General features: G+C 39.4%; 1 protein-coding gene across 4 annotated transcripts in view; it reads right to left on the bottom strand.

Moving 5' to 3' along the window:
* kiaa1549lb (KIAA1549-like b) overlaps positions 1-25125 on the bottom strand; it is a 196258-nt gene that overhangs the window by 145302 nt on the left and 25831 nt on the right. For all 4 annotated transcript variants that reach the window (XM_084409249.1, XM_084409246.1, XM_084409247.1 and 1 more), the window contains exons 2-4: positions 15089-15430; positions 6329-6817; positions 5426-5541 (exon numbers count right to left, since the gene is read on the bottom strand). In XM_084409249.1, the coding sequence (XP_084265375.1) occupies positions 5426-5541; positions 6329-6817; positions 15089-15430 (947 nt within the window). The remainder of the gene's footprint in view (positions 1-5425; positions 5542-6328; positions 6818-15088; positions 15431-25125) is intronic.

Below are 25125 nucleotides of genomic sequence, written 5' to 3'. Positions count from 1 at the left end.
TCCTCCCGAACCTTGTTAATAAAACATCATTTAATTACAACTAAAATATACTTATTACAAAATTAGTTGTTTCAAAATAGCACACTTCAAGTTAATCATTAACACTAGAACTACCGGAATTCCATAACTACTAGAACGACCATAGCGGTCATTCTGACCGTTCATACTTTGACGGTCATATAGCCGTACTGAACGTCATTTTCGTCATGTCATATCTACATTTGAACCTTCTCTTTAAGTTTTCCAATGAAGCTTTTAATTCCTGTCGTCATGTTATGACGTCATCGCCCTTAAAACAAGCACAAAAGAAAGATTGCCCCGACAGGTGCTGCCTCTCTATGTGAGGAAAGTTTTGCGTCAAAAATATATTTTTTCACCGCACTCACCACGTGAATAGACATGCAAAAAAGTTAGGAAACGTCAAAGCTTCATACCGTTTAGTACAGCCCTGTTTGTAAATAAGTTCAATAATCAATACAAAATGTCTGCAATGTTACGATAGGTAATATAAGATCAGGACACAAAATTTTAATTCAGATGAATGTGAAAATGTATTTTCCAGCCTAATTGATAAATATTTTCTTATTTTCTTTGTACAATAAAAACAAATCTTATGATACAATAACATATATACAATAACAAAAACACTACCTATACATTTGAATACATTGTAAAAACTTTCATTCTACAATACAGTACACATAAAACCAGGCAAAGAAAAAACATGAACATTAGCTAAACAAGAAAACGAACTGAATATAAAAAAAAATGTAACGAACAAAATCAGGTTAACACGTTTTCCTCCAAGTGGCCTCATTTGAACGGCGCAAACAACCCGCATCATTCACTGACGCTTACGCACAGTCCACACATGTAAACACCGCCTTTCGTGTCCAGCTCCCACAGACTACTTTGAGACATTTGGCACATGTCTCCTTGGTTTTATTACTTACTTACTTACTTACTTGGCACTGTCGCATTCTCTCCATCTGCTGCTGCTCCTGCTCTCAATGGTGGGAAATGTAGCGGACTTATATCTATAATGTGTGCGATCGAAATGACCGCAATGGCCATTCTAGGTAGAAATAGTCAGAACTGTTTTGTGTTTTGTGATTTTAATAAAATAACAGTGTCAGAATAAAATATACACATATTTAGGAAAAGTCAGAGTCCTATAGCCACATTGATTTTATTTTAACAAAGTTATTCAAAATGACTGCCTTGGTAGTTCTAGTGTTAACACACAAGTGTACTTTCATAAACTACAAAAAAGGGGCTACAAGTATTTGACTAGTAAGTTTACTTGTAGTATAGTTGCAGTACACAAAAAAAACTTAGTTGTAAACTAGTTGTGTACTCAAAGTTTACTACTGTTACACAAATATACTTTTATACACTAAAAAGAGGGCCAATTTAGTCCCCAAGTTGTCATGGTGTGGTGCAGAAGAAGACGAGGGAGAATCAAAAGTTCTAATGCAAACTTTTGCTAACAATATAATCCAAACAGGTACAGACAGGCAGAAAGTACACACACTTAATACAACGGAGATCCGAACAAGGACAGACTGAACAGAACGGAACTAAGGCCACATTTACACATAGCCGGGTATTTAGAGAAACGAATATCCCCCCCCCCCCCCCCTCCGTTTTCAAAAATAACACTGTGCACACAACATCGTTTTCAAAAAAGTTGTCGTTTACATCATCCCGCATAAATACGCCGTCGAGCAACATCATAACTATGCCAAACCTATGGGCGGCAGTGTAGGGAGAAGGATAAAGCCATGCAAGCCAATCAGAATCCTCAAAATCGACAACAACGAATAGCACGAGCGACTTCCTGTTCCTTTCAAAACAACAGAGCGAGGTTTGTTTGTGTGGACAGATAGCGAAGCAAATGCAAACAGGCCAAAAGCGAATGCACAAAAGTAAAAATGAGTATCACCTTAACAGCATCCATGATCAAACAGTAGCCAAACAAACTCTAAACATAGGGCGCTCACATGACGTAAGCGTTTTCTGGCGCATAATGTGACGTTTGAGAACCTAAAACCCCGTTTCTCCCAGTTGACACGGCAACACATAACCGGCGTTTTCAGAAATCTCCACTTTGGCCGGAGTTTTTAGAAATAATCGTTTTCTGGGATAAAAACGGCGTTTTCGTGTAAATGACAGGCCAAAACGCAGGGAAATATCTGCATTTTCACATCGTGTAAACGATGACTAAACACGTGATACAACTGAACTGATAACGAGAGTAACCATAGATACAAATGAGTGGCGGGAAAACAGAACAAAGGAAGACGTGACTAAAGAAAACAAGACTCAGACAGAACACAACTGTGACACAAGTAGTATTGAACTTTAAGTATACTTATTTTTTTTCTAAGAGTAAAAGCAGTGGGTGAGCAATTCACTATTTGATTTGCTTAAAGGGGTGGTTGAGTATGATAACTTTTCTAACTTTAGTTAGAATGTAATGTTGCTTTTTGAGCATAAACAACATCTGCAAAGTTACAACGCCCAAAGTTCAAAGCAAAGGGAGATATTTGCTTTTAAAGAAATCGTTTTTTAAGGACTAAATGGCTGGTAGGGACTACACGATATTCCTCCAGGGTTAGTGACATCACCAACCCTAAAATTAGGGAACACGCAGTCCATGTTGAGAAGAGGAAGGCCCTGTCTCCGGACTTGTGGACTTCCTCAGAGTCCACACTTTGGTGACGTCATGTAGTGCAGACCTATAGGGCCCTTGGCGCGAGTCCATGAGGGTGCATTGAGAGGTATTTTTGGGACAGACTCGATCGTCACGCCGGAAATAACAGTCTGGTTGTTGTTGGACAGGAGAAATCACATTTTTGCGCTCCAACGTCTTATCTCCATGTCAACTACACAGCCTAATTTTACAGTTCTATATTTTGATATTATGCATGCCACCTGGGCATTAGACAATAGATACATCATGCTTATTTAAATGATGTATACAGTTGTACATAATAATACATAATGTTCCATTTGAACTAAGATTACAATTTTAACACATAATGAAAATGTGCATGAGTTTCAGATGAATTTACAGATTTCAATATTCATACTATGTTTAGATATGACTCAGTAAAGCCCTGACATTCGGTTCTATTTATTTAATGAATCATAATGCGATCCGTGCTATTATTATGTTTGAGACATCAACCACTGCTCGATGACCATAATGTTTGTATAAACTGTAGGTAACAACTGGTAAAATGTACATCTAGGTCATAAAAAACGTAATATTTTCTTCTCAGCCATGTCAACAATTGTCCGTGAGCGAAATCTCCTCCCATCCGTTGTCTGATTGGCCTTTTGCAAGGATTCCTGGGTAGTTAAAGTGTGTGGAGCCTGCATCTATGCGGGCTTCGCGGAAGACCACTTCAAGGGTACAAAGGGGGCGCTGCTGAGCACACTTCAGAGCGTTAAAATGCTGAATTTTAGACTCGTAGACTCAGCGAGCACGCGCAATTTAAGTCCATGAGACCGAAAGTCCTCATGAAATGCGCCATTTGGGACAGGGCCGAAGAGTTGCTGTAGTCGAGCACATTTGTGAGTCAGCTCAAACTGTAGCATCCATCTTTTCACATGCAATCGAAAGTCACTCTGTCTGCATCTCACAACCGTTCCTATACGAGTGATTTATAGATTATCATGACAGAATATGCTAATTGAAGATAGTTAACTCTACATCAGCAACATAAATTCATCAACTAACCATTCAGAGACGTCCTGTTGCATTCTACGTGTTGTCACTTCTTCTTGAGTCCTTCCATCTTTGTCTGACTCCGTTTAAACATAAAAGACAGAACAGTTTCTGTCATTGCAGTGTGTGTCTGCATGAGGTAATCGGAGCTGCTAACACAGGAGCTCTTGAAACCCCGCCCTCTGTGTCGGGAGCAGCAGCATATTTGCATGTAAAGGGCCAGATAAAAACTATGCGTTTTTGCTCACCCTCAAAAAGTGACAACTTTAAAATGCTAAATAAAAATATCTGTGGGGTATTTTGAGCTAAAACTTCACAAATACACTCTGGGGACATCAGAGATTTATTTAAAATTTTGTGAAAAGGTCATTATACCACCCCTTTAATAACTTAGAATTTTCTGCTACATCCTCCACACCCTATAGTCAGAACCAACCCGATCAGGAGTTACGGAGTGCAAATTAAAGTTTAGCACAGATTCTGTGGTCGAATTTGGTTTGTTACCTGAATTGCATAATTCCTTTAGCAAATCAAGTTCCTATTTTATTCATTTATGTGTTTTATATGTCACTTCTTTGTTATATATTTCAAGGAGAGCAGGTTTTCAAAAACCTTTTTATTTTTTGTCTGGTTCAATTAAAAGAAGGTCAGTCATGTTTGGCCAGTTAGCATGCCATAAATACACCATTATTTAGACATAGCCATGTATTGTATCATGTGCCAGCAACTGTTAATGAGAATGGCAAATCTAATGCACAGTTCTAATGCACAATCTAAGGGGGTTTATTAGATCTCCTTGATTAAAATAAAAGATGCAGACATGGGCAACAAAAACATACAAAGACAAAATAATGGAGAATATGCTGTGCTTTGGGTGCAGGCTTCGCTAGAAAAATCATGATTTGAACAGTTTTACCAACCAGTGGTAAAAAAGCATAAATCAGCCTGATCTAGCATGGTTGGAGTACTGGCAGCAAATGCCAATATCAGTCTGTATTGAGAAACTGTGTTTTATTTAGCTTCTGAGTGAAAGCAGAATCTAAAATACACAGGGGTTCTCTATTCTTACATAAAAAAAAAATATATATATATATATAAAATAATAATAATAATAAAAAAAAAATATATATATACATATGTCTAAGTCCAAACCCATGTAGCTCCTTCAAACAACACTTTGATGGGCCACAAACGTTTGAGTTTTCCCTGGATTGCTTTCAACATGAGTACTGCATTGACATCACAGCCTTAATCTTTAACAAGTTAACAGGCAGAAAAGGTTTAGAAACTGTATAGCCTAAGTGATAGTAGCTGTATTCCACTTCTGTTTCCACCCAATTTGTCTTCCCCCATCAGCCAATCAGAGTCACAACATAATTTTCCTACAGTTCCATAGTGATCTCTTGCATGGCATTTACAGCTTAAGGTGAAAGGATCAAAAATGTACTCTTCAAGTATACTAAAACTCCTTTAGTCTAAGTTTGCTTACATTAAGAGAGGGAGATTTCAAAGAGAGGGAAGGGTGATTGAAGTAATTTGGGGAGTGGTTCAATTCAGTAGCTAGGTCTGGTGGAAGTGATAGCAAGACAGCAAACATTCCTTAAAGCAGAATGTCATTTGTGTTGGTGCATATTGGATTCTGAACAAACTGTAAATGATGATTTTGTTAAAAATTTGTGAATTGCAAACCTTAGCTTGAACCGTGCTGTCATTCAAGGCCTTCTTCAGAGCTTGAGTAAACCCTCGAGGGAGATTCTGCTTCAAAATACTGTCTAGACGACGACTCCGTAACTGTACGGACAACACTGTCATAGACAGAAAAATAAAGAGTTATAGTATTTTCTTTGAAGAATATAAGTTGATTTTATGTTTCTTATCTAATCAACAGAAACCATTTAACCAAGAAGGAACTTTGTAAAAAAATTACCATGGTAGCCTATAGTTTTCGCCAAAAATAAACTATTGTTACTCTTCATAAATTAATATCAATAAGATATATACTGTATATATTGTATTTATCAACTAAGGCAATTGAACAGAGGGAAATGGATGAGACTAGCGAATGTTCCCGAATCCATAATAAGACCAAGACCATGTAAATATGCTCTACAAGTTGATTATCGAGTAACTACGACATTGTAATTCAGAATCTCCTACATGAACTGTTATGATAACAAATAGTATTCATTATTCATTATTATTCAATAACTGAGAGTAGGACTTTACATGTACAGAAGATTTATTCAAGGTATGTTAAGCATGAATGACGGCAGCAGTAGCAAATTACACTATATGTTGTGGTACTGGACCAGATTCAATCTCAAATCCAAGACAATATTTTCATCGCTTGGTCTTGTCATGGACTTGGGAGTATGTGGACTAGGATTTGACTTCTGGTCTCGACTATACACTGAAAAAAAAAAAAAAACTTTTGTATGAATGATTTTCACTTTTAGGAAAGATATATTTTTTGATTAATATAAAATCCAAATTTAGGCTTTGAATCAAACCATAAATATAATTTGAGAAAAGTATTGAGTATTATTATTATTATTATTCTTAAGTTTTTAAGTGACTTCTGAGCAATCACACCTGTTTTTATCCACATCTTGTCCGTGATGTTACATCTCAGAAGTGTGCCCTCAGTAGCAGCAGCTCTTGGAGGACCTAAAGTGCTTTTTGAAGGGTCCAATTTAGCACTCTTTGAGGTGGAAGAAGATGGGAGTCTAGGTGTTGTCTTTGTAGATTCTGGGAGAATAGTTATAGTTCTAATAGTGGTCCTAGGTGTTTTAGGGTGTCGTTTAGCAGCCGATGACTTGGTAGTGCTAATCTGATTTGTGGTTGTCGTAAAAGGGAAGCTGGTTGTGGTAGCAGTATTGCTGGTAAATGTAGTAGGTTGAGATATGATAGTAGTTGTAATGTCTGGCCGTTCTTGTTGTGTGTCCACAGCTGTAGCTGAAGGTCTACTGGGTGGAGCTGTGCTTTCCTGCTCAGATGGGTATCTGCTAGAATCACTGGCTTTATGGTGAGGGTCTGCAACTATGGATGTGGCCACAGGTTCCACGAGCTCAGATATCCACACTGAAACAACAAAATATTTGAGGTGAGGGAAGTGAGAAGGTGATTGTAGAGGGCAATGAAGATGGTGAATGTGAAGTAATGATTATGTTGATGGTGACAATGATTAAGATGATGATGGTGAGGATGATGGTAACAATGATGGTTACGAAGTGTATAAAATGTAATAAAGACATTCATTTAATAAGCATTAGTGATCGTAGGTATTATGTGAAATCCTGATTTTTTTCATGTTTTTGAAAGCAATATCTTATGTTCACAATGCTGAGCATCAAATCAGAATTTTAGAATGATGATAAAAGACCATGTGAAACTGAAGACTGAAGATTCAACTTTGCCATCGCAGGCCATTACATTTCAAAATATATTAAAACAGAAAACAGTTATTTTAAATTGTAATAATATTTCACAAAATGGCTGTTTATACTGTATTTTCAATCAAATACTGTAAATGCAGCCTTGATACATTTAAGAGACTTTATTTCAATTATTCAAAATTATTACAAATGTTTGACAAGTCCTATACATTTTCATACGTTAACATCGACACTGAAATGTATCTAATGTATTGACAGTATCTAAAACAAAATAATTATATGTATTAACAAATTACAAATGCTTTTGAATCCTTTTAGGTACATAGAATATTAATTTCATGTGATTAATATGGTTGAAACATATCACTTAAATTGTAAAATAAAGCAATAAGCCCCAAGAACTTGTGGTTTACAGTGATTTTAGGAGGTGTTGTTAGGTGCAGAGCACCTAAAACCCCCTTAGCTGTTATAAAATTACTGTAAACTATGGCTTCAGAGGACTTTTTTTCAAAGTGTTCATTGTCACTTCAGAATACCTAATGCTGCATTTACAGTAACAACATCAGTCAAAGACAAATTCATCTTAGAATAAACAAGCAAACATGTTAAATGTGTAGCAAATTAGCTCTATGAAATATTAATACAATTAATATTAATATTAATTAAAAGGTCCTTAGAAAACTTATAGTTCAGCATCATCTTCACATCAGGATTCCAGAAAAGGACTAAGAGAGTGAAACCCCTTTCACACAGCGCTTTGAACCCGGGAAATTGCCGGCAAATTGCCAGAGAACCTTCTGTGTGAACGCAAGCACGACCCAGGATTGATGCCGGGATCGATGCCGGGTTGGGGACCTAGTAACATTGCCGTGTTCAGTCCCGGAACGCGCGCTGTGTGAACAAAAGCCGTAATAATGCCGTGTCGTAGTGATGACGCTGAAGCGCGGGATCGTTCGCCAGCTGTGAAACGGTACGTAATGCGCAAGTTTATGATCGAATCAGAGTAAAAAATGCACAAGCGTGGTTTGAGAGAGAAAGAGAAATCGCAGCTCATCAGCAAACTTAAGACGCTGCTGAGACATTACAAGTCACATCGATTTCACGTGTCTTTACGGGATTTTTACGGGTTGTGTGTGAACGCACTCTCTGATTGCGGAAAATCACTGGCAGTGTGAATGAACCAAAATCGAACGAACCCGGGTCAAATCCCGGGTCACTTTATCCGTGTATTTTCCGGAATCTCTGTGTGAAAGGGGCTTAAGAGGCTTAGAGGCCACCCTCTGGAGGTGTGTGAGCCAATAAGAAGTATTCCCTTTGGAGGGAGATTTTTACGTTCTTTGTGTTCTAGCAGGGCATTTGAATATGTAATTTCATAAGGTGTCTTATAATACTAATGCGTTACAAAGTTAGCAAAATGTAATGTAAATTAACAAATGGGGAATGAAGATTGGAGTTTACAGAGACTAAATATGACACACATATGATTTTGGTTAACCATAGTATGCAACAAAGTCTGAAACATTAATCCAAAAGAGTTTAGAAGAGAAAATGAAGACATAGACCAAACCACATAAAAGGAAAATCATGAGATGGGAAAATTAGATATATGTTAATACATTTCTCACGTGGATATATATAGAATATATAGGATTAAAAGGGTTTATTTCTCCTTCTCAGCAAGAGTCACAATTCCCTGCAAATTCCTTTTGGGGGTCGTAAAATTCTTATCAGTCTCAATGTGTCCTGTAACAGGACACCGGGTTCTGCCAGTCTGTTAGCTTCATGTGGGATGTTAGTTTTTGGGGGAAGTTTCATTGACCTTTGTTGAGTGAGTGAGTTTGCTGGATTATTCATTAAATATAATGAATAATTTGTGTGTGTCTGATTGGTCCAGATGTTACAATTGCTAAAAACTAAATTTAACAATTTACATATTTATAGTCTATATCAATGCTGTCATGCTATCTCATAGCTCTGTCTACCTCTCTGTCATCTACTAAAATGAGAGGCATAACATAACTCTTCTGAGAGGTATTTTGAAGAGAGTCAGTCTGATCAAAGTGCCTAGTCGTTAGCATAAAGTGAGCTGTCTCTGATCTGGTATTTGATATAAAAAGCAGTATAAATGTCCAGAGTGTTCAATGACCCCTCTTTCTCTCTGTGGTCCTGGCAGCCTGTCCCCTTTGAACATTTGAGCCAGCAGTTGTCTCTATTCTCTAAGTGCATTTCCAGGTAGCTTTGTTTTGGTCACTAAAATAAATAATTTACAGCAAGTGCATCAATAATGTGCTTCAGGCTGAGAATGCATGCTTCAGGTCGAATACCTGCAGAAAACCTGCAACTGCTTCAGAACACTGAAGTAAACTGCTGGAAGACAGATATGTCATACTGTAGCTTGACTAGATGTATAAGACATTAAATGCTGTGTTCCAGTAAAAAATCTGAAAAATGTTGTCACTTTCTCGAGCAGAGTGTTGTAAAAGGGGGGTATGGGAGACCCTAGTTCCCTATTTGTCACTCACTTCGACAAGTGTCGATGTAGTGACACTAGGGGTTGCAGTAGGGAGCCCCAGACACCTCTGATACTTTGAGAAAAGGCCAATGAGAATTGGCGAGTGGAATTTGCATGCGCCGGCCACTCCCCCAGACATACGAGTATAAAAGGAGCTGGTGTGCATCCACTCATTCAGATTTGTTCTTTGAAGCTGAGTGCATGTGTTTACAACCATCTCTCATTCCATTCACCTCTACACAAGGAAATCTTCTGTCGAAACTGGTGTACAAAGTGCATTTGAGCAGTCTCTCTCCCCTCTCTAAGGCACAGTTAAATGCAGAGAGCTCCCCTGGGCACTTCAGCAATAAAAGAGCAGATTTCCCAAAAAGAGCAGATTTGTTCAAAATGGTTCAGTGTTCTCACTGCGAGAACATGATCATGGCAACGTTGTGGACGCGACCTTTTCTGGCTAGAGAGAGATTCACCTCAACTTGCTCTCTGTCTCGGTCCTTCTTCTATGCACAAGGGCGCGGCAACAATCACTGAGGGCAATATAAGGGCAACAATTGGAGCCTTTGTGCCGTGTCAATCCTCACGGACCTCCTATTCCTTGCATTTTCCACCCAGTCGAGTTCTTGGATGGGTTGGCGGTTCGTCTCAGGGCGAACAAAATTTATTTGGGCTCGAGAAGAGGATGAACTGTCAATTGCAGTATTAACAGGGCAGGTTTATGCCTTCCGACGCTGAAGACTCCACTGAAGAATCCGCTGGACTTCCACTGTCAAATGTGGTAGCTCAGTTTGATGCAGAGTTAGCAACCATGCTTGCCCCGGCCGCCTAGAGCATCGGCCTGCAGTGTAATCCTCCGGCCCGGTCCCGAGCATTATCAGCTGGATTATTGGTATCTGGGTTCGGGGCACAACTCACAGTCGCACCCCGCACCAGTGCCCTTCTTCCCAGAAGAGCATGAAGAGCTTGCGAAGTCGTGGAAGGCACCTTTTACTGCCAGGGCCCTCTTCATGAGCTCTTCCACCCTCACTACCCTTGGCGGTGGGGCAGCCAGGGGGTATACAGAGGTTACACAGATGGAGCATGCAATTGTGGTACATTTATGTCTGCAAAACCGCAGAATCGTCCCAGACTCCCTTCCAGGGCCTGTATGTTAACTTTGTCTCTAACGGGGAAAGGCTAACAGTGCTGCTGGACAGGCCACCTTCGCCCTGCATGCTATGGCCATTCTGCAGGTCCATCAGGCCAAACCTCTAAAGACCTGAACCAGGGTAGTTCTGAGCCAGGATTTATGCAGGAACTGTGCTCGGCAAACCGAAAGTTACGGCGTGGGCTCTCGGCCAGGCCATGTCCACCATGGTGGTCCAGGAGCGCCATCTCTGACTCAGCCTTGCTCTGCATCAAACTGATGAGGGAGGTTGACAAAGTCTGCTTTATTGATACCCCCATCTCGCAAGGTGGCCTATTCAGTAACACTGTCAAGGACTTTACCCAACAGTTCTCTGCAGTCAAGCAACAGACTGAGGCAATAAACACACCTTGCCTCAGCGTGACTCAACCGTCACCTCTGGGCTGCTGTGGTCACGTTTTGCGGCGTCTGTCTGCGACTGTTTCCTTTTCTTTTTGTTTGACCCACATTTTCAAAGAAAGAGTAGCTTCCTCAATCCCTGGGTTGCACAGTCTGTAGCCTGAACATGTTGGACACGAGATTGTCGCCTCCCCATGTCCGGCCGTGACACACACAAAGTCCTGCACAGGTGAGTGTGGCACATTCCGAGGACACACAGCTTTTTCACCCCTCACCAACCGGTTCCGGTTGGGGTTTACAGAGCATGGTAGTTGTTCCTGTACAACCACAGCCACAGGATCACGATGCACAGCTTCCCGACATGGCGGTCAATGCTCCGCTTCGGTTCCCTAAAGCAGGTATGTCAAAAATTTACAGTTTGGAGGCCTGGCTAGCGCTTCCTGATCCGTCGCGCTGGCTCATCAGGACAGTAAGACTCAGCTATACGACTCAGCTTACCAGGTGCCCGTCCAGGTTCAATGGCATCTTCTTTACCTCGGTGGCAGGTGTAAGGACCACCCGTTGGCCCAACGACAAAATCAAACAGTATGAGCGAAGATATAATGCGTGTTTGATCTTTTAAGCACTCCTGAAATTCACTTATTTTATTAGAATTTAGTTTCAATTTTACTTTAGCTCTGTGCTTAATTTATCTCAATTTAGACTGTGTTTTTAATTAGGAATGAACCATAAATATTGGTTATGTGTTAATTTAGATATTTGATTATTCAGGGTATTTAACTTTGGGGGGATGGTCAAAAGACTGTCTGAAACGACCTGCTCAAAGTCAAGTCAAGTCAAGTCAAGTATATTTGTATAGCGCTTTTCACAATACAGATTGTATCAAAGCAGCTTCACAGTATTAAATTAAAATAATACAACAAGGTTTGTTTCTAGTGGAATTTATTGATTGATAAAATCAAATTAAATATCCCCAAAGTACTGTTCTTTCTACCCCCGCGTGGTATGAAGGACTACATGGTTTACGTGGGGCGTTGGGAAGGTTACAATGTTGCGAGTGCACTTGTTACCCAGCCAACATTGCCAACATCTGCACTGCTAAAACCTTGTAGCACGGTTCAGCTTGTTGTGGTGTTTTTCATCGAGACCCCAAATGTCACTACATTTACACTACATTTAAGTGAGTGACAGATAGGGACCGTTTCAGTTACTATTGTAACCTCCATTCCCTGATAGAGAGAATGAAACTTAGTGTCCCTCCTGCCACAACTGCAAACCACCCGCTGAAATGGCTGGTACACGTTCTCGGCTCCTCAGCACAAACCTGAATGAGTGGATGCATGCCCGTTCCTTTTATACCTGTATGTCCGGGGGGGTGGCGCATGTAAATTCCAATCGCCAATTTTCATTGGCCTTTTCTCAAAGTATCAGAGGTGTTTGGGGCTCCCAAGTATGACCCCTTGTCACTACATAGACACTATGGGCCCTATCTTGCACCCAGCGCAATTGACTTTGTACACCGACGCATGTATCATTCCTATTTTGCACCCGCGCAAAGCGGACTTTTCCCTCCACAGACGCACGTCGGTTAACTAAGAAATACACTTGCGCTCCCCGGGGCGGTTCAGCGCAAAGAGGAGGCGTGTTCCGGCGCAAACGTTCCCTCATGCTATTTTACAGGTTTAGAAAACAATTGCGCCACTGACCGAAAAAAAACAGTTTAAAGTCAGTGGCGCGTTGCGCATGTTATTCATATGCTATTTTAAGGGCGCATGCTTGGCCTTCTCTCATCTACACACAGACGCAGCAGTTATCATTTTTGCAAATCATACATTATTACGATAGATAGATAGATAGATAGATAGACATTTTATTATAAAAGCATACATCTAGCTTACACATTTACCCAAATTATCATACGCCTGTTTAACCGAAGTTAATTTGGGTGTGTTTCTCCATCCCCAACGTCCCTGACGAGAACGTCGGTCTCCTCGGCTGTGAACCGCTCCTCGTGTGCACCTAGCAAATCCGCCGTTATAATAGGAATCCGCTTTAGAACAAGCGCGCCTGCTCTTAAAGGGAATGTGAGATGTCGCTCTGATTGGTTTATTTCACGTTACGCCCAAACCACACCTATGAATAATGAAGCTACTTCAGACCAACCCCTTTTAGATTTGCGCCGGGTGCAAGAGTCATTTATCCCGCCGGGAAAATAGTAACAGCGCCCAAGACCCACCCACAAAGTTACTTGCGCTTTGCGCTTGACACTTGCGTTTCAGATCGTTAAAATAGGGCCCTATGTCTTGTTCCCTTTATCAGGGAACGGAGGTGACAATAGTAGTCAAGACATTCTCAAATATTGTTCAACATTTACATATCCTATATTGGTGATAGACATGAGAACCAATGAGGTTTGTGTGCAGTTTCTTCTTCCTTATATGGTGCTCACTGCACTGTGCACTGTGCTTCTCACTGAAAAAATGATTGTTGTTAACTTAAAAAGGTCAGCTAATTCAACCTGTCTGCTAACCAGTAAAATATCTGGAAAGACATGATGATAAGTAAATTACAGAATTAATGATATTATATATTATTTTATTTTTTTTATTTTTTTTCAAGGAAAGAAAGATGTAGAATGTACTGCATGTTAGCTTACTTATTGTACCCAAGAGCCACATGTCATAAAAACAAGAATATGGAAGTAATGACAAATGTTTTTGAAACAAAAAAGCTTGTATAATTGCACTACTTGAAAAAAAATATGCATTGCATTAACCCTGCTTGCATTTTAATGCATTGTATTTTTAGGGCTTGCATTTTTATGGGCTGAAATTCAACATGGTTGTATATTTAAGCTGTGAATATTTCAATTCAAAACATTTCACACACTTTTTTATTATTAAAACATTTAATAATCCATATTCACCTTTCAGATTTCACTTCCAAAATATTCATTCTGTTTAAAAATACAACCTATAATATTTGCAATTTTCAGTCCATTTTATTTCGCTTTACAAATTCACTTCCACAAATTCAGTGGTTCAAATTCGACAGAAAATTCAACATTTGACATATGGGAACGGCAGGAATATCAGTAGATTACCAACTGATAATCGCCATAGCTGTTAGTCGACCTCACCAGCAGGTGGTGCAAGCGCCTGTTGACGAAGAAAACTCTCTAAAGTTACATACGACATTGGTACACGTTTCTAACTTCAATAGCATTTGAAGAGAATGCCGCTTGCCGCTTGCACCACCTGCTGGTGAGGTCGACTAACAGCTATGGAGATTATCAATCGACAATCTGCTGATATTCCTGCCATTCCCAGATGTCAAATGTTGAATTTTCTGTCGAAATTTGTATTTGTATTTTTAAACAGAATTAATATTTTGGAAGTGAAATCTGAACGGTGAATATGGATTATTTAATTTTTAAGAATGAAAACGTGTGTGAAATGTTTTGAATTGAAATATTCACAGCTTAAATATACAACCATGTTGAATTTCAGCCCATAAAAGTGCAAGCCTTAAAAATACAATGTATTACAATGCAAGCAGGGTTAATGCAATATTTTTTCATGTAGTCCAATTCAACAAGCTTTTTTGTTTCAAAAACATTTGTCATTATTTTACTTCCATACAAGAAACTATGCTTCTAACCACATGTTGAGAGCTGAAGTTCCAGCCACGTAAGTTTTCAATGCTGTTTGCGAATGTTAGTTGGGATTATGGTTTTGGGAAACACTGAATCGTTGAACTATGTTGGTAACAACGGAACTTGCAACCATAAGTGTCTAACAATGCTTTTGGGAAACGTATCCCTGATTGACTAGTCCGTGTAACCTCAGTGACAGCTGCATTAAGTGTAAGATATAGTAATGGCAGGTTGAGAGAATTAGTCTCAAGCAGCATGCAGAGAAACAAACCTGAGCTGGAGGATTGATTGCTGACCAGCACAGAAAATGGAGGAGTGAATGAAGACTCCACTCTCTCCAAAGACTTGTTTGAAAGCCATTGGTGTGTTTTGTTGTCACGCACAACAATTTTCAATGGGTATTCGGGAGGCTTTTGGGCTGTGCTGGCAAGTAATGCAAGTATGGAGGAAAATGCTGGTTGTTCTCTGGTTCCCTTTGACAAGCCTGTTGAATCTGATTGGATTATGGAGGCAGGATTCCTGTCTGTCATAAGGAAGCCACTCAACAAATGGGTTGAGGAGGGTGAAGTGGCCACATCCAGAAATGATCCAGAGGCTTCACGACTCAAGTCATCTGAAAAGAGAAAAAGAGAATTATATAAATGTATCCCAAGGCAGTTCAATCCTCCTATTTACACATATCACAGTTTGTTTATTTTGAGGAAAACCTTTCCATGCTGTAATTTTCATTTTCTCTCTACAGAAAGAGTTTCCTTGGTGAGATTAAAGCACTCGAAATTACTGCTCTCAACAAACTTTTTACAATACAAAAGACTTTTTAATAGTCTGGTAACCGTGGGAGTATTAGGCCTACTTTCTGCCCTTGGTATGTGTATTGTGCTTTGATGTTTATTTTGTTCTATTCCTTAACCCAGTCCCAGTGGTTCTCAAACTTTTTAGGGTTGTACCCCAAGAGGCTTTAATATCCTTCTGCTAACCCCCACTCTTCAGTCACACCTTTTTCAGTAAGGGACAATATTTGCCCCCTTAAATCGATTTTTTCAAGTGCATTTTTACCTTTACAAATACCTTTATAAAATAAATAATACTTTGAATTAAAAAAAAGTTAAATAGATAAATATGCAATGATGGTAAAAACGAAGTGATGCTTTTAAATATTAAATTAAAACCGCCAGTAGGTGATGAGTCATCGAGTCATTCATTCAGTAACGAAGCAAGTGGCTGTATTTATGAATTAATTAATCATTGAATTAATGACTCTAAAGATTCGTTCACAATCATTGCTGTGTGCTGCAGTTCTGCTGTGGCTTTCATTGGAGCTATTCATTTATTGTAAAAATACTGACAACTGTGTTGAAAATGAACATCACTTAATATTAATATTTCGTTTGTTGAACTGTTGTATAAAATCAATGTCACATTTGCAATCGTGTGGATCTTCATATAATGTGATCAACATTAAACACAGGAACTCACACAGGGTATGTCTTTGTATCGAAGAGAGTTTGAATTATCGATCTCCATGCACAGCCTGTGTCTATATTTGTTCTTCATGCTAGTAAGTGCTAACTTAAAAATCCCTACTTTTACAAAGGTAACGTACATTGTCGAGAACGGCAGTATAGCGCGATTTGCTGAGGCAGCAATCTGTACGAGACCTGTCATATAGCCGACACGCTGCTTAAATGCAGAAAGTATTGACCGCAAAAGATGAGATAAATTGATCGTATGTCATGTATTTACAGCATTTAACCTGAGAGAAATGCATGCTCAGTTTAAATCGTATTTTAAGATGAGGTAGTATTAAAGGAACGGCAAAATTCAGCATTTTGTTCCCGCACCCCCTTCTGTCACCTCACGGCTTGAGAACCACCACAAACCCAGTTTGAGAACCACTGCCTTTACATATCTTTGTAAAACGAAAAATAATAATAATATTACAAATAATTATTAGTATTAACCACCCAAACACACTTTAAAACAAACTGCATGATACCAGTGCTCTGTGAAAAAGTCAGTAATTATTTAATGCCATATTACAAGACTGAAGCATACACAAAAATAAACAAATTGCACAAACTTTCCATTTGCATTTGAAATTTAACTCAAAAAGTTTAGTTACTTTCTCAGAAAGGTCCCTCACTTCGGTAACTGTCCATTCTCGAGGTCGGACATCCGGGACTTTTACTCCCATAATGCACTGCGCGCGCATAGCAACGCGGCGAAGGGTAAAACAAACAAGCGCCCGCCATTAAGCAACACGAAGCGGAAGGCAAACGAGCGCAAATCCTTCGGCAAATCATGCCGAAAAACTGTTCTGTTGTTGTCTATATACTGATAAGACATTCTGTAATAGAAGAAGAAGATCTGTATTCGGCTCCCGAGTCACATCAGAGCATCTGGCTCTTTGGCAAAAATTATGTGGCTCATAGTCTCACAGTCTCACTCAACCTCAACAAACCATCGATGAAACAATTAAGACACATCAACAGAGATCGGCTCTCTGCAGAAAAAGCAACCAATTACAATTCCCTTGTTGTAGCCTAGTACAGCCTACTAAAGTTAATGAAAAGTTTATGATAATAATAATATTAAAGTTGTACCGGCAAAAGTGCGTGTTCAGTGCTGTTCGCGAGTGTCACGAGTCACCACAGCAATCAGCTAACTTTAACTACTTATGTTTCTGGTAACCTAGCAGCTACAGCTCCTGCACTGGCGAAAACCATCCTAGAACAGCGGCGAAAATGTAAAAGTAGGCTTTATAAATTTTAATATATAATTTTATTGAAACGGGTACTTTTACTCAGGCGCGGATTTATGGGTGGGCCTGGGTGGGCACGTGCCCACCCAGATTGATCGGTGGCCCACCCAATCAGATTAATAAAAACAATTACAATTTTTAATTTTAATAATTAATAAGTAATTTCATTTTAATAGTCTCCTGAGGACAATCAGGACATTTATGTACAGTAGATACGTAGAAAAATAGCTACAAAATAAAAATATTATGTCGACATATCACGTGTCAGTCCAGTGATGCTATCACGCAACACCGCGGGCGCGTTTCGGACCAAAAGTTTTCCGTCGCCGCGGCAACCTAACTGAGCTATGGCTAAACAGCTATCATTGACACACTTAAAAAAAAAAACACGTCTAGATGATGATATACTTCTGGACCATGTCATACCTGAGGAGGAGGAGGATCGTGAGACACTTAACGTTAGTGGCTTATTTTCTCATAAATGCGAACACGAAAAATAAAATTAATATTTTATGTTCTGTGGAGAGCCAACCCTTCTTCATCCGGTTTGTAGTATTACTTATTACTTTTTTGTGTGTGTCACGACCGTTATGGCATGTGTAGCCTATTTCATAAATATAAAACGCATGTGTTTGTGGACTGATATTTTTCTAATGTCTGGACTCCTTTATTAAGGGCGTATGGATATATAAACAGTTTTAATATGTATTAAATGCTTTTTCTGAGGATTTATATTTCAAGTTTTTACTGCAAATGTCACGTCCATAATGCTGGGATTGCCCAATTTTAAAGAATTTATCCTCAACTAGATTTGTGGTGTAGGTATTGTATAGGCTAATGTTAAGTTCAAATTGGGTGTGTGTCGCGATTTCGGTTTCATATTGTTACAGCCCTAATTATTAGAATATAGACATTAAGAGAATAAATTGTAGGCTAATCTAATGCAAGTACTTTTACTTTTAATACTTAAAGTAGCCTACATTTAAAATCAGGTACTTTTTACTTAAGTAGGGTTTTCATTGTGGTACTTCTACTTTTACTGAAGTAAATATGTCTCTGGTTATTTGTACTTTTACTTAAGTATACTGAGATAGGCTACTTACTCCACCACTGTTCAAATCCAGAAGTTATACAGCAACTTATAGCCTATTTAAAAAAAGTTTTGTCAGCATTGCGATTCTCTTTGTACGCATACACTCTTTAATAAACGTTTTTTAACACAATTTAAACAACGTATTATTCAGTGCTACTTCTATAGATATATTAATTTGCTCAAGCAAGTGGTAAAATATTTAACTATGTAGTAGTAACTTACTTAGCTAGCCTATATTAAAATCGCAAAGATTTTAAATTAAAACTTAAAATTGACAAAAACAGCCTACTCTCATGCCTTTTCTTTTGCATTTAAGTTTTAATACAATAAATCTTGCATGTCACAAATAACTTGCTTTTTCACCTCCACGAATGAGACGAGGTTGTTCATTATGTCGCCTTGTTGAGGTAAATTGTAGTTTTCCTTGCTTTACCCCGGTCTTAAAGTAGCCTAAAAAAGATGACTGTGAAAAAGAGTATAATTAAATTAAAGGCATTTATGGTGAGATTATTATATTTTCATGTCAATCTGTGTTCATTTTGACCACGAACCATGCGCTGTCACTTTAATTAAGCGCGTGCAGCACAGAAGAAATAGACTCGGTGCGGAAACGATCTCTGCACTGCTATATACGGTACGCACCGCAACTGGAACGCATCGCCAGACCGCATCCGCGCGCAGTGTGAAAGCTCTAATACGGAGCCCGGGAATCAGGCGTGTATAAGCTTAAAAAAACCGAGGCCCCTCCGTATATTCACCAGGCCCACCTATTAATGACGTTCTGTATCCGCCACTGCTTTTACTGCGCAAAGAGACATTTCACCTGCTGACCGCTGGTACTTTCACTTTTGCCTCAGAGACCCTTTATGTCCTATAAATGTGTCGTAATAATCCGCACAGATTTCAGTTGACGATTCTGTTTAAAGTTATTAATAACAAAACATGAATTAATGAGAAAGAAAATCATCACTTGGTAACTCAACCTCACAGTGAAAGCCCTGCACAATTAATTCCATATAGCAACTTATTTATTGTTTGCTGAATATTTGTTTGTTTTTAGTTGTCTATGGACCGTTTTTTTTTTTTTTTTTACTGTGGCTAAAATGCATTATCCAAAAATGAAAAAATGTCTCTTTGGTCAAAAAGGTTCCCGACCCCTGATATAGCGCCTTTCACAGACATAACGTTAGCTAAGTTAGTCACAAAGCGCTTTACATGAGTGTTTTATTACATTCACTTCTCACCACCGACATACATTCGCATACACAGATATAGATAAAGTAGTCCGTTAGTATCCATAACTGACATAATCCACAGCAAAACTTCTGTGAATAGATACCTTTTTGATTTGGCTCGGGCTTTGCCTTCGGTTTGTTTTACCCTTCAAACATGGCGGCGGCTTGTTGCTATGCAAGTCACATGATTTGTGACGAAACGCCGACCAAGAGAATGTTGGATCTGTCCCTGTTGTTTTAAAAAGTAATCACGGAAAGCAAAACAAGGCATTAGCATGACCGCATCCAGCTAGCCAGGCCGATAGCTGTCTGATGGAGATAGGCGCGCATGAGCGCGTGCGCGGGCGGGCACACGCAGCTTGGGGCACTAACAGAAGCGCCCATAGCTGACTAGATTTGAGCTCGCTGATTGGCTACAGTTTATGTCAAACATGTATATCTTAAATCAGCAATTGGCTAAGCTGCTCCACAGACCCGCCTCTCTGGTGAGACGTGCACGCAGGTGGAGGAGACGTGTTGAAAAAGCAGACATTTTTAATTTCTATCATATTTTTCACTGGGTGTATTTAATATCTTAAACACACAAATACTGACAATTTGTATGTATGATTTATGTATGTATTTACTTATTTATTTAATGAGTGTGGCTCATAAACTGTGGTCTGGCTCATGGGGGGGCGGCGCCCTAGCGCCCTCTATTGGCCAGCCGCCCCTGGCAGGTAGTGATGTATGTCTCGAGACCGGTCTTGTCTTGGTCTCGGACCTCTCGGTCTTGTCTAGGTCTCGCTTTCTCAGACCAACATAGTGGTCGGGGGATTTAGCAATACAATACTACAATATCCACAACGACACAACGTTCGATAATGCAACATTATTATCCGCAACGAAACGGATTGAAGCGCGCGTCCGAGTAAAGACAGTGCGCCGTGTGCACGAGCCACACGAGAAAACACTTTATCCGCGCCACTGATCGCAGCGGCAACGAGCACTTTGATCACTTGATTTAAAAAACACATATCAGTGACATGATGGGTTTTAACTTCATTCAGGAGATTTTGGGTAACTGCACAACTGACAGATGACTTTAAGCGCACCGCCAACGGTGTGTGTGTGTGTGTGTGTGTGTGTGTGTGTAACCATAGCGACAAAACGACCAACTTTCGGATCCTGCACGTAAGCCTATAATTTCTTTTTTAAAAATGTAATTATGTATTTAAAAGTTGCAGAATGGATTAATTTGGAGACTCTGAAATCGGCAGAGATAGGCAGGCATTTGCTTAGATGAATTTGTGTCTTTGATATATATGTGCGTGTGTGTGTGTGTGTGTGTGTGTGTGTGTGTGTGTGTGTGTGTTGTTTGATTACAGTATTGTATAAGATGGTGTTAGACTAAATAAATGGTCTTTTAAATATCATCTGCATATCTCCGTTGTGTTGACTAAACATTAGGCCTAATCCAAGTTTATAATTGTGTAGGCTATCTTTAATTTGATGTTACGATTTCATCTACACATGTATAATTTCAATTGGTTACATATTTCTCATTCTTTAGACAGTCGTTGGAGGAGCAAGATGGTGTTGGAGGTGTTTGATGTTTTGTCAGATGAACCAGTCAGTACCAGTCATGTCAGTCCTCAACAGTACACAAAAGTTAAGGGAGTCTCAATCCTCTAATAGTGCAGTAACAGCCATCATGCAATTGCTACACATAGTTGATCTCACCCAGTTTGCAAAAACATTTACAGTGAGCTCACAGTCACACACATGACATGTCTGTCTCTGTATTGTTCTGCCTGTGTAGTTGAAGTAATACCGTCTAATATGTAGGCTATTGTGTTCTTGAATTCATACAAGTTATTGTTTGGCTTCAACACTAGTCTGTTTTTTTTCCCCTCCGGTCTCGACTTGGTCTTGGTCTCGGTCTTGGTCTCGACTTGGTCTTGGTCTTGACTTGGTCTGTCTTGGTCTCGGTTTAGGCGGTCTTGACTACAAGTCTAATAGCAGGCAGGTCCATGGAGAAAAAAAAAAAAAAGAAAGGGGGAAGAAAATGCTGCAAAACAGTCTTTATTGACAAAAGCTCAGGAGAAAATAAAGAGATACAACCAAATTATCACAAACAAGAACAGACAAAGAATAAGAAGAACTCAGGGTTTAAATACATGGAACAAACAGAAGGAACTAATTAGGAAACAGCTGAACAGAATGACTAATCAAGGAGATGAATGAGAATTCAGGCCCCGTTTACACGATGGGAAAACGCATATATTTCCCTGCGTTTTGGCCTGTCATTTCACCTGTCAGAAAACGATTATTTCTAAAAACTCCGGTCAAAGTGGAGATTTCTGAAAACGCCGGTTATGTGTTGCCGTGTCAACTGGGAGAAACGGGGTTTTAGGTTCTCAAACGTCACATTATGCGCCAGAAAATGCTTATGTCATGTGAGCGCCCTATGTTTAGAGTTTGTTTGGCTACTATTTGATCATGGATGCTGTTAATGTGGTACTCATTTTTACTTTTGTGCAAACGTTTTGGGCCTGTTTGCATTTGCTTCGCTGTCTGTCCACACAAACGAATCTCGCGCCATGTCTGTTGTTTTGAAAGGAACTGGAAGTCGCTCGTGCTATTCGTTGTTGTCGATTTTGAGGATTCTGATTGGCTTGCATGGCTTTACCCTTCTCCCTACACTGCCGCCCATAGGTTTGTCATAATTATGATGTTGCTCGACGGCGTATTTATGCGGGTTGATGTAAACGACAACTTTTTTGAAAACGATGTTGTGTGCACGATGTTATTTTTGAAAACGGAGGGGGAGAAATATTCGTTTCTCTAAATACCCGGCTATGTGTAAATGTGGCCTCAGGCAGGCAGGCAGAAACAGAAACAAAGCATGACTCAAACTGAACATAACAGAATCTACACGTTACAGAAGCATTGAAACTTGAACTGTTTTCTTCTCCAGTTAAACCTGGGGCCTGTACCATGAAGGTAGCTGAACAAACTCTGGGTTACAGGATTAGTTTTGGGTTTACAAAACCAAACCGATGCAATCAGGCTTTATTGGTACCATGATGCAGCTCATCAACTTTCTCTGTCAACTCAGGCTTTGATCCTTAAGCTATGATTACTCCACGCGCGCGTGCACATAAAAGAGTGACGTCGACACTGAACAACCAATTGCGGGTAGAGCGAGAGCGATATATTTTTCCGCGGAGGAGCAAGAGATAATCATTCAGAATTATGATGAATTTAAATATGTATTTCAAGCTCGAAACAATACAGTCTCTGCTGCCAAAGCAAGAGAAGACTGTTGGAGAAAGATTGCTGATTGTTAATGTGTAAGTTAAACAAATACGTTCTATATTTATGTAAAATTATGTATGTATGTGTAATATAGCCTATTTTTATAATATATAAAAAATGTGCATGTGTGTACTAAGAAAGATTAATATTCATTGATTTTTAGATGCAACCCCAACTCCAAATGTTCATGGCAGCAGATAAAGACAAAATATAAAAATATAATTCAAAGTGGTGAGTATTTACCACAACCTTTTATTACTTTTGTGAACATTTTATCACAAACACTTGTTTGCAGCTAACAGAAATAAAGAGTTAAATTCAGAAAACCAGAAAACACTGGCGGAGGAGTTGGCTCTGAGTAGGCAATAAGGGACGGCCGATTATGGATGGGATTACAGGTGCTGTACAATCTGACCCTGATGCTGGCTCCTCTAAGCAAGTAACACTGGGTACGTGTGCAATACATTACTACTTTTTTTAAGTTTTAAATATGGCTGACTGTATGTTCTGCAGTAGAGGGAAATACAGTGTCCCTGTTGAAGCCAGCACACATTCACACAGTATCCCACACAGAGGTCAGTGTGCAGCAGACAGAACACCAAACATAACCTGCTTTACAACAGTTATGCTTTACATTAGCCTATTTTTATTTATTAGGGTGGAGGAAATGAATACACTCTGTCTGTGTGTTCTCAGACAGTTGCTGATGTGAACGCACTGGGCTTTTTACTATGGCAAACATTTGAATGTGTGGCATTAAAAAAGGGACTGGCCCTTACACATCTCTTTTATTGTAGGATTTTTCACAACCTGCCCCAGAAACTGAGGGCTCTACCTCAATGGGCTTCAGAAGAAATGTGAACAAGGTAAGGATTTAAAACCCTTGACATAAATTACAGTCAGTCCTGTGTTTGTAGGAAGTCAAGGAACTTTTTGTGATTTGATGAGCCTCCAGAAAACTTGTAATGATCATGTTTGTGGTGGAATTATGTTTCAGGTGGAAACAGACTCAGTCAGGGCCCTGTACAAAAGGAGTCTTGAACTAGACTGTTCACTAAAGGAGCTGGTGGACTGTGAGCTGAGGAGGCTCAAAAAAAAAAAAAAAAAAAAATTTTGGAGATCAAACAGCTGGATAAAACTGATCTCAGTATGTGAACTTATTTAACCAAGTAACACTTTAGTATGAATATTTATTAATGCAACTTCCTCTTGCTCTCTTTCTCCCTCCCATCCCACAAAACCAATAAAACAGTTTGAGACCTATCTGCAGTTTTAATGTGCTTCTATTAAGAGTAATATTGTATGGTGATTGCATCTACATCTGCACCAGCTGGGTGGTCAAGTGTGATCGGGTCAGTTTCATCGGGGAGAAGCTGGTTTTGTGGTGTTTCTCGCTCCTTTCTACTGGTGGCTATATTGTGCAGAATGGCACATGCAGCCACTATCTGTGATGCCCGCTCTGGTGACTCTTAAGCACAGTTGAAATGTGCCTTTAGGATGCCAAAGGTCATCTCTATCTTCACTCTGGTTTTACTGAGGGCCACATTGAAGTGGTGCTGTGGCCCTGTCTGAGGGTCATGATAGGGGGTTATTGTGTTTTTTAATTTTTTTATTTTTTTATCTCAGTTCAAATTAACAGTGTTTTGTACTGTAACAAATTTAACTTGCTTTCCTCAAAGCGCTGACACAACACAGACTCACAGAAAATTTGTGAGACAAGCACTGGAGCCAGGCCATTTGGCATCCAAACTTGTGATCATACGTTCATGACCACAAGTCGTCTGCAGATGAAATGTTTAGTAGATCATTGTTATATCTGTTAATGTTACTATTAATTTAAAGATTCATCTCACAGAAAATAATCATCTCACATATTCACATCATCTCTACCTGAACATTAAGGCTATGAAAGGACTTCC

This window comes from Rutilus rutilus (genome assembly GCF_951802725.1).
Source record: "Rutilus rutilus genome assembly, chromosome: 5".
NCBI classification, from domain to species: domain Eukaryota; kingdom Metazoa; phylum Chordata; class Actinopteri; order Cypriniformes; family Leuciscidae; genus Rutilus; species Rutilus rutilus.
Note: the sequence above shows the minus strand (reverse complement) of the source record. Positions and strands in the feature narration are given on the sequence as shown.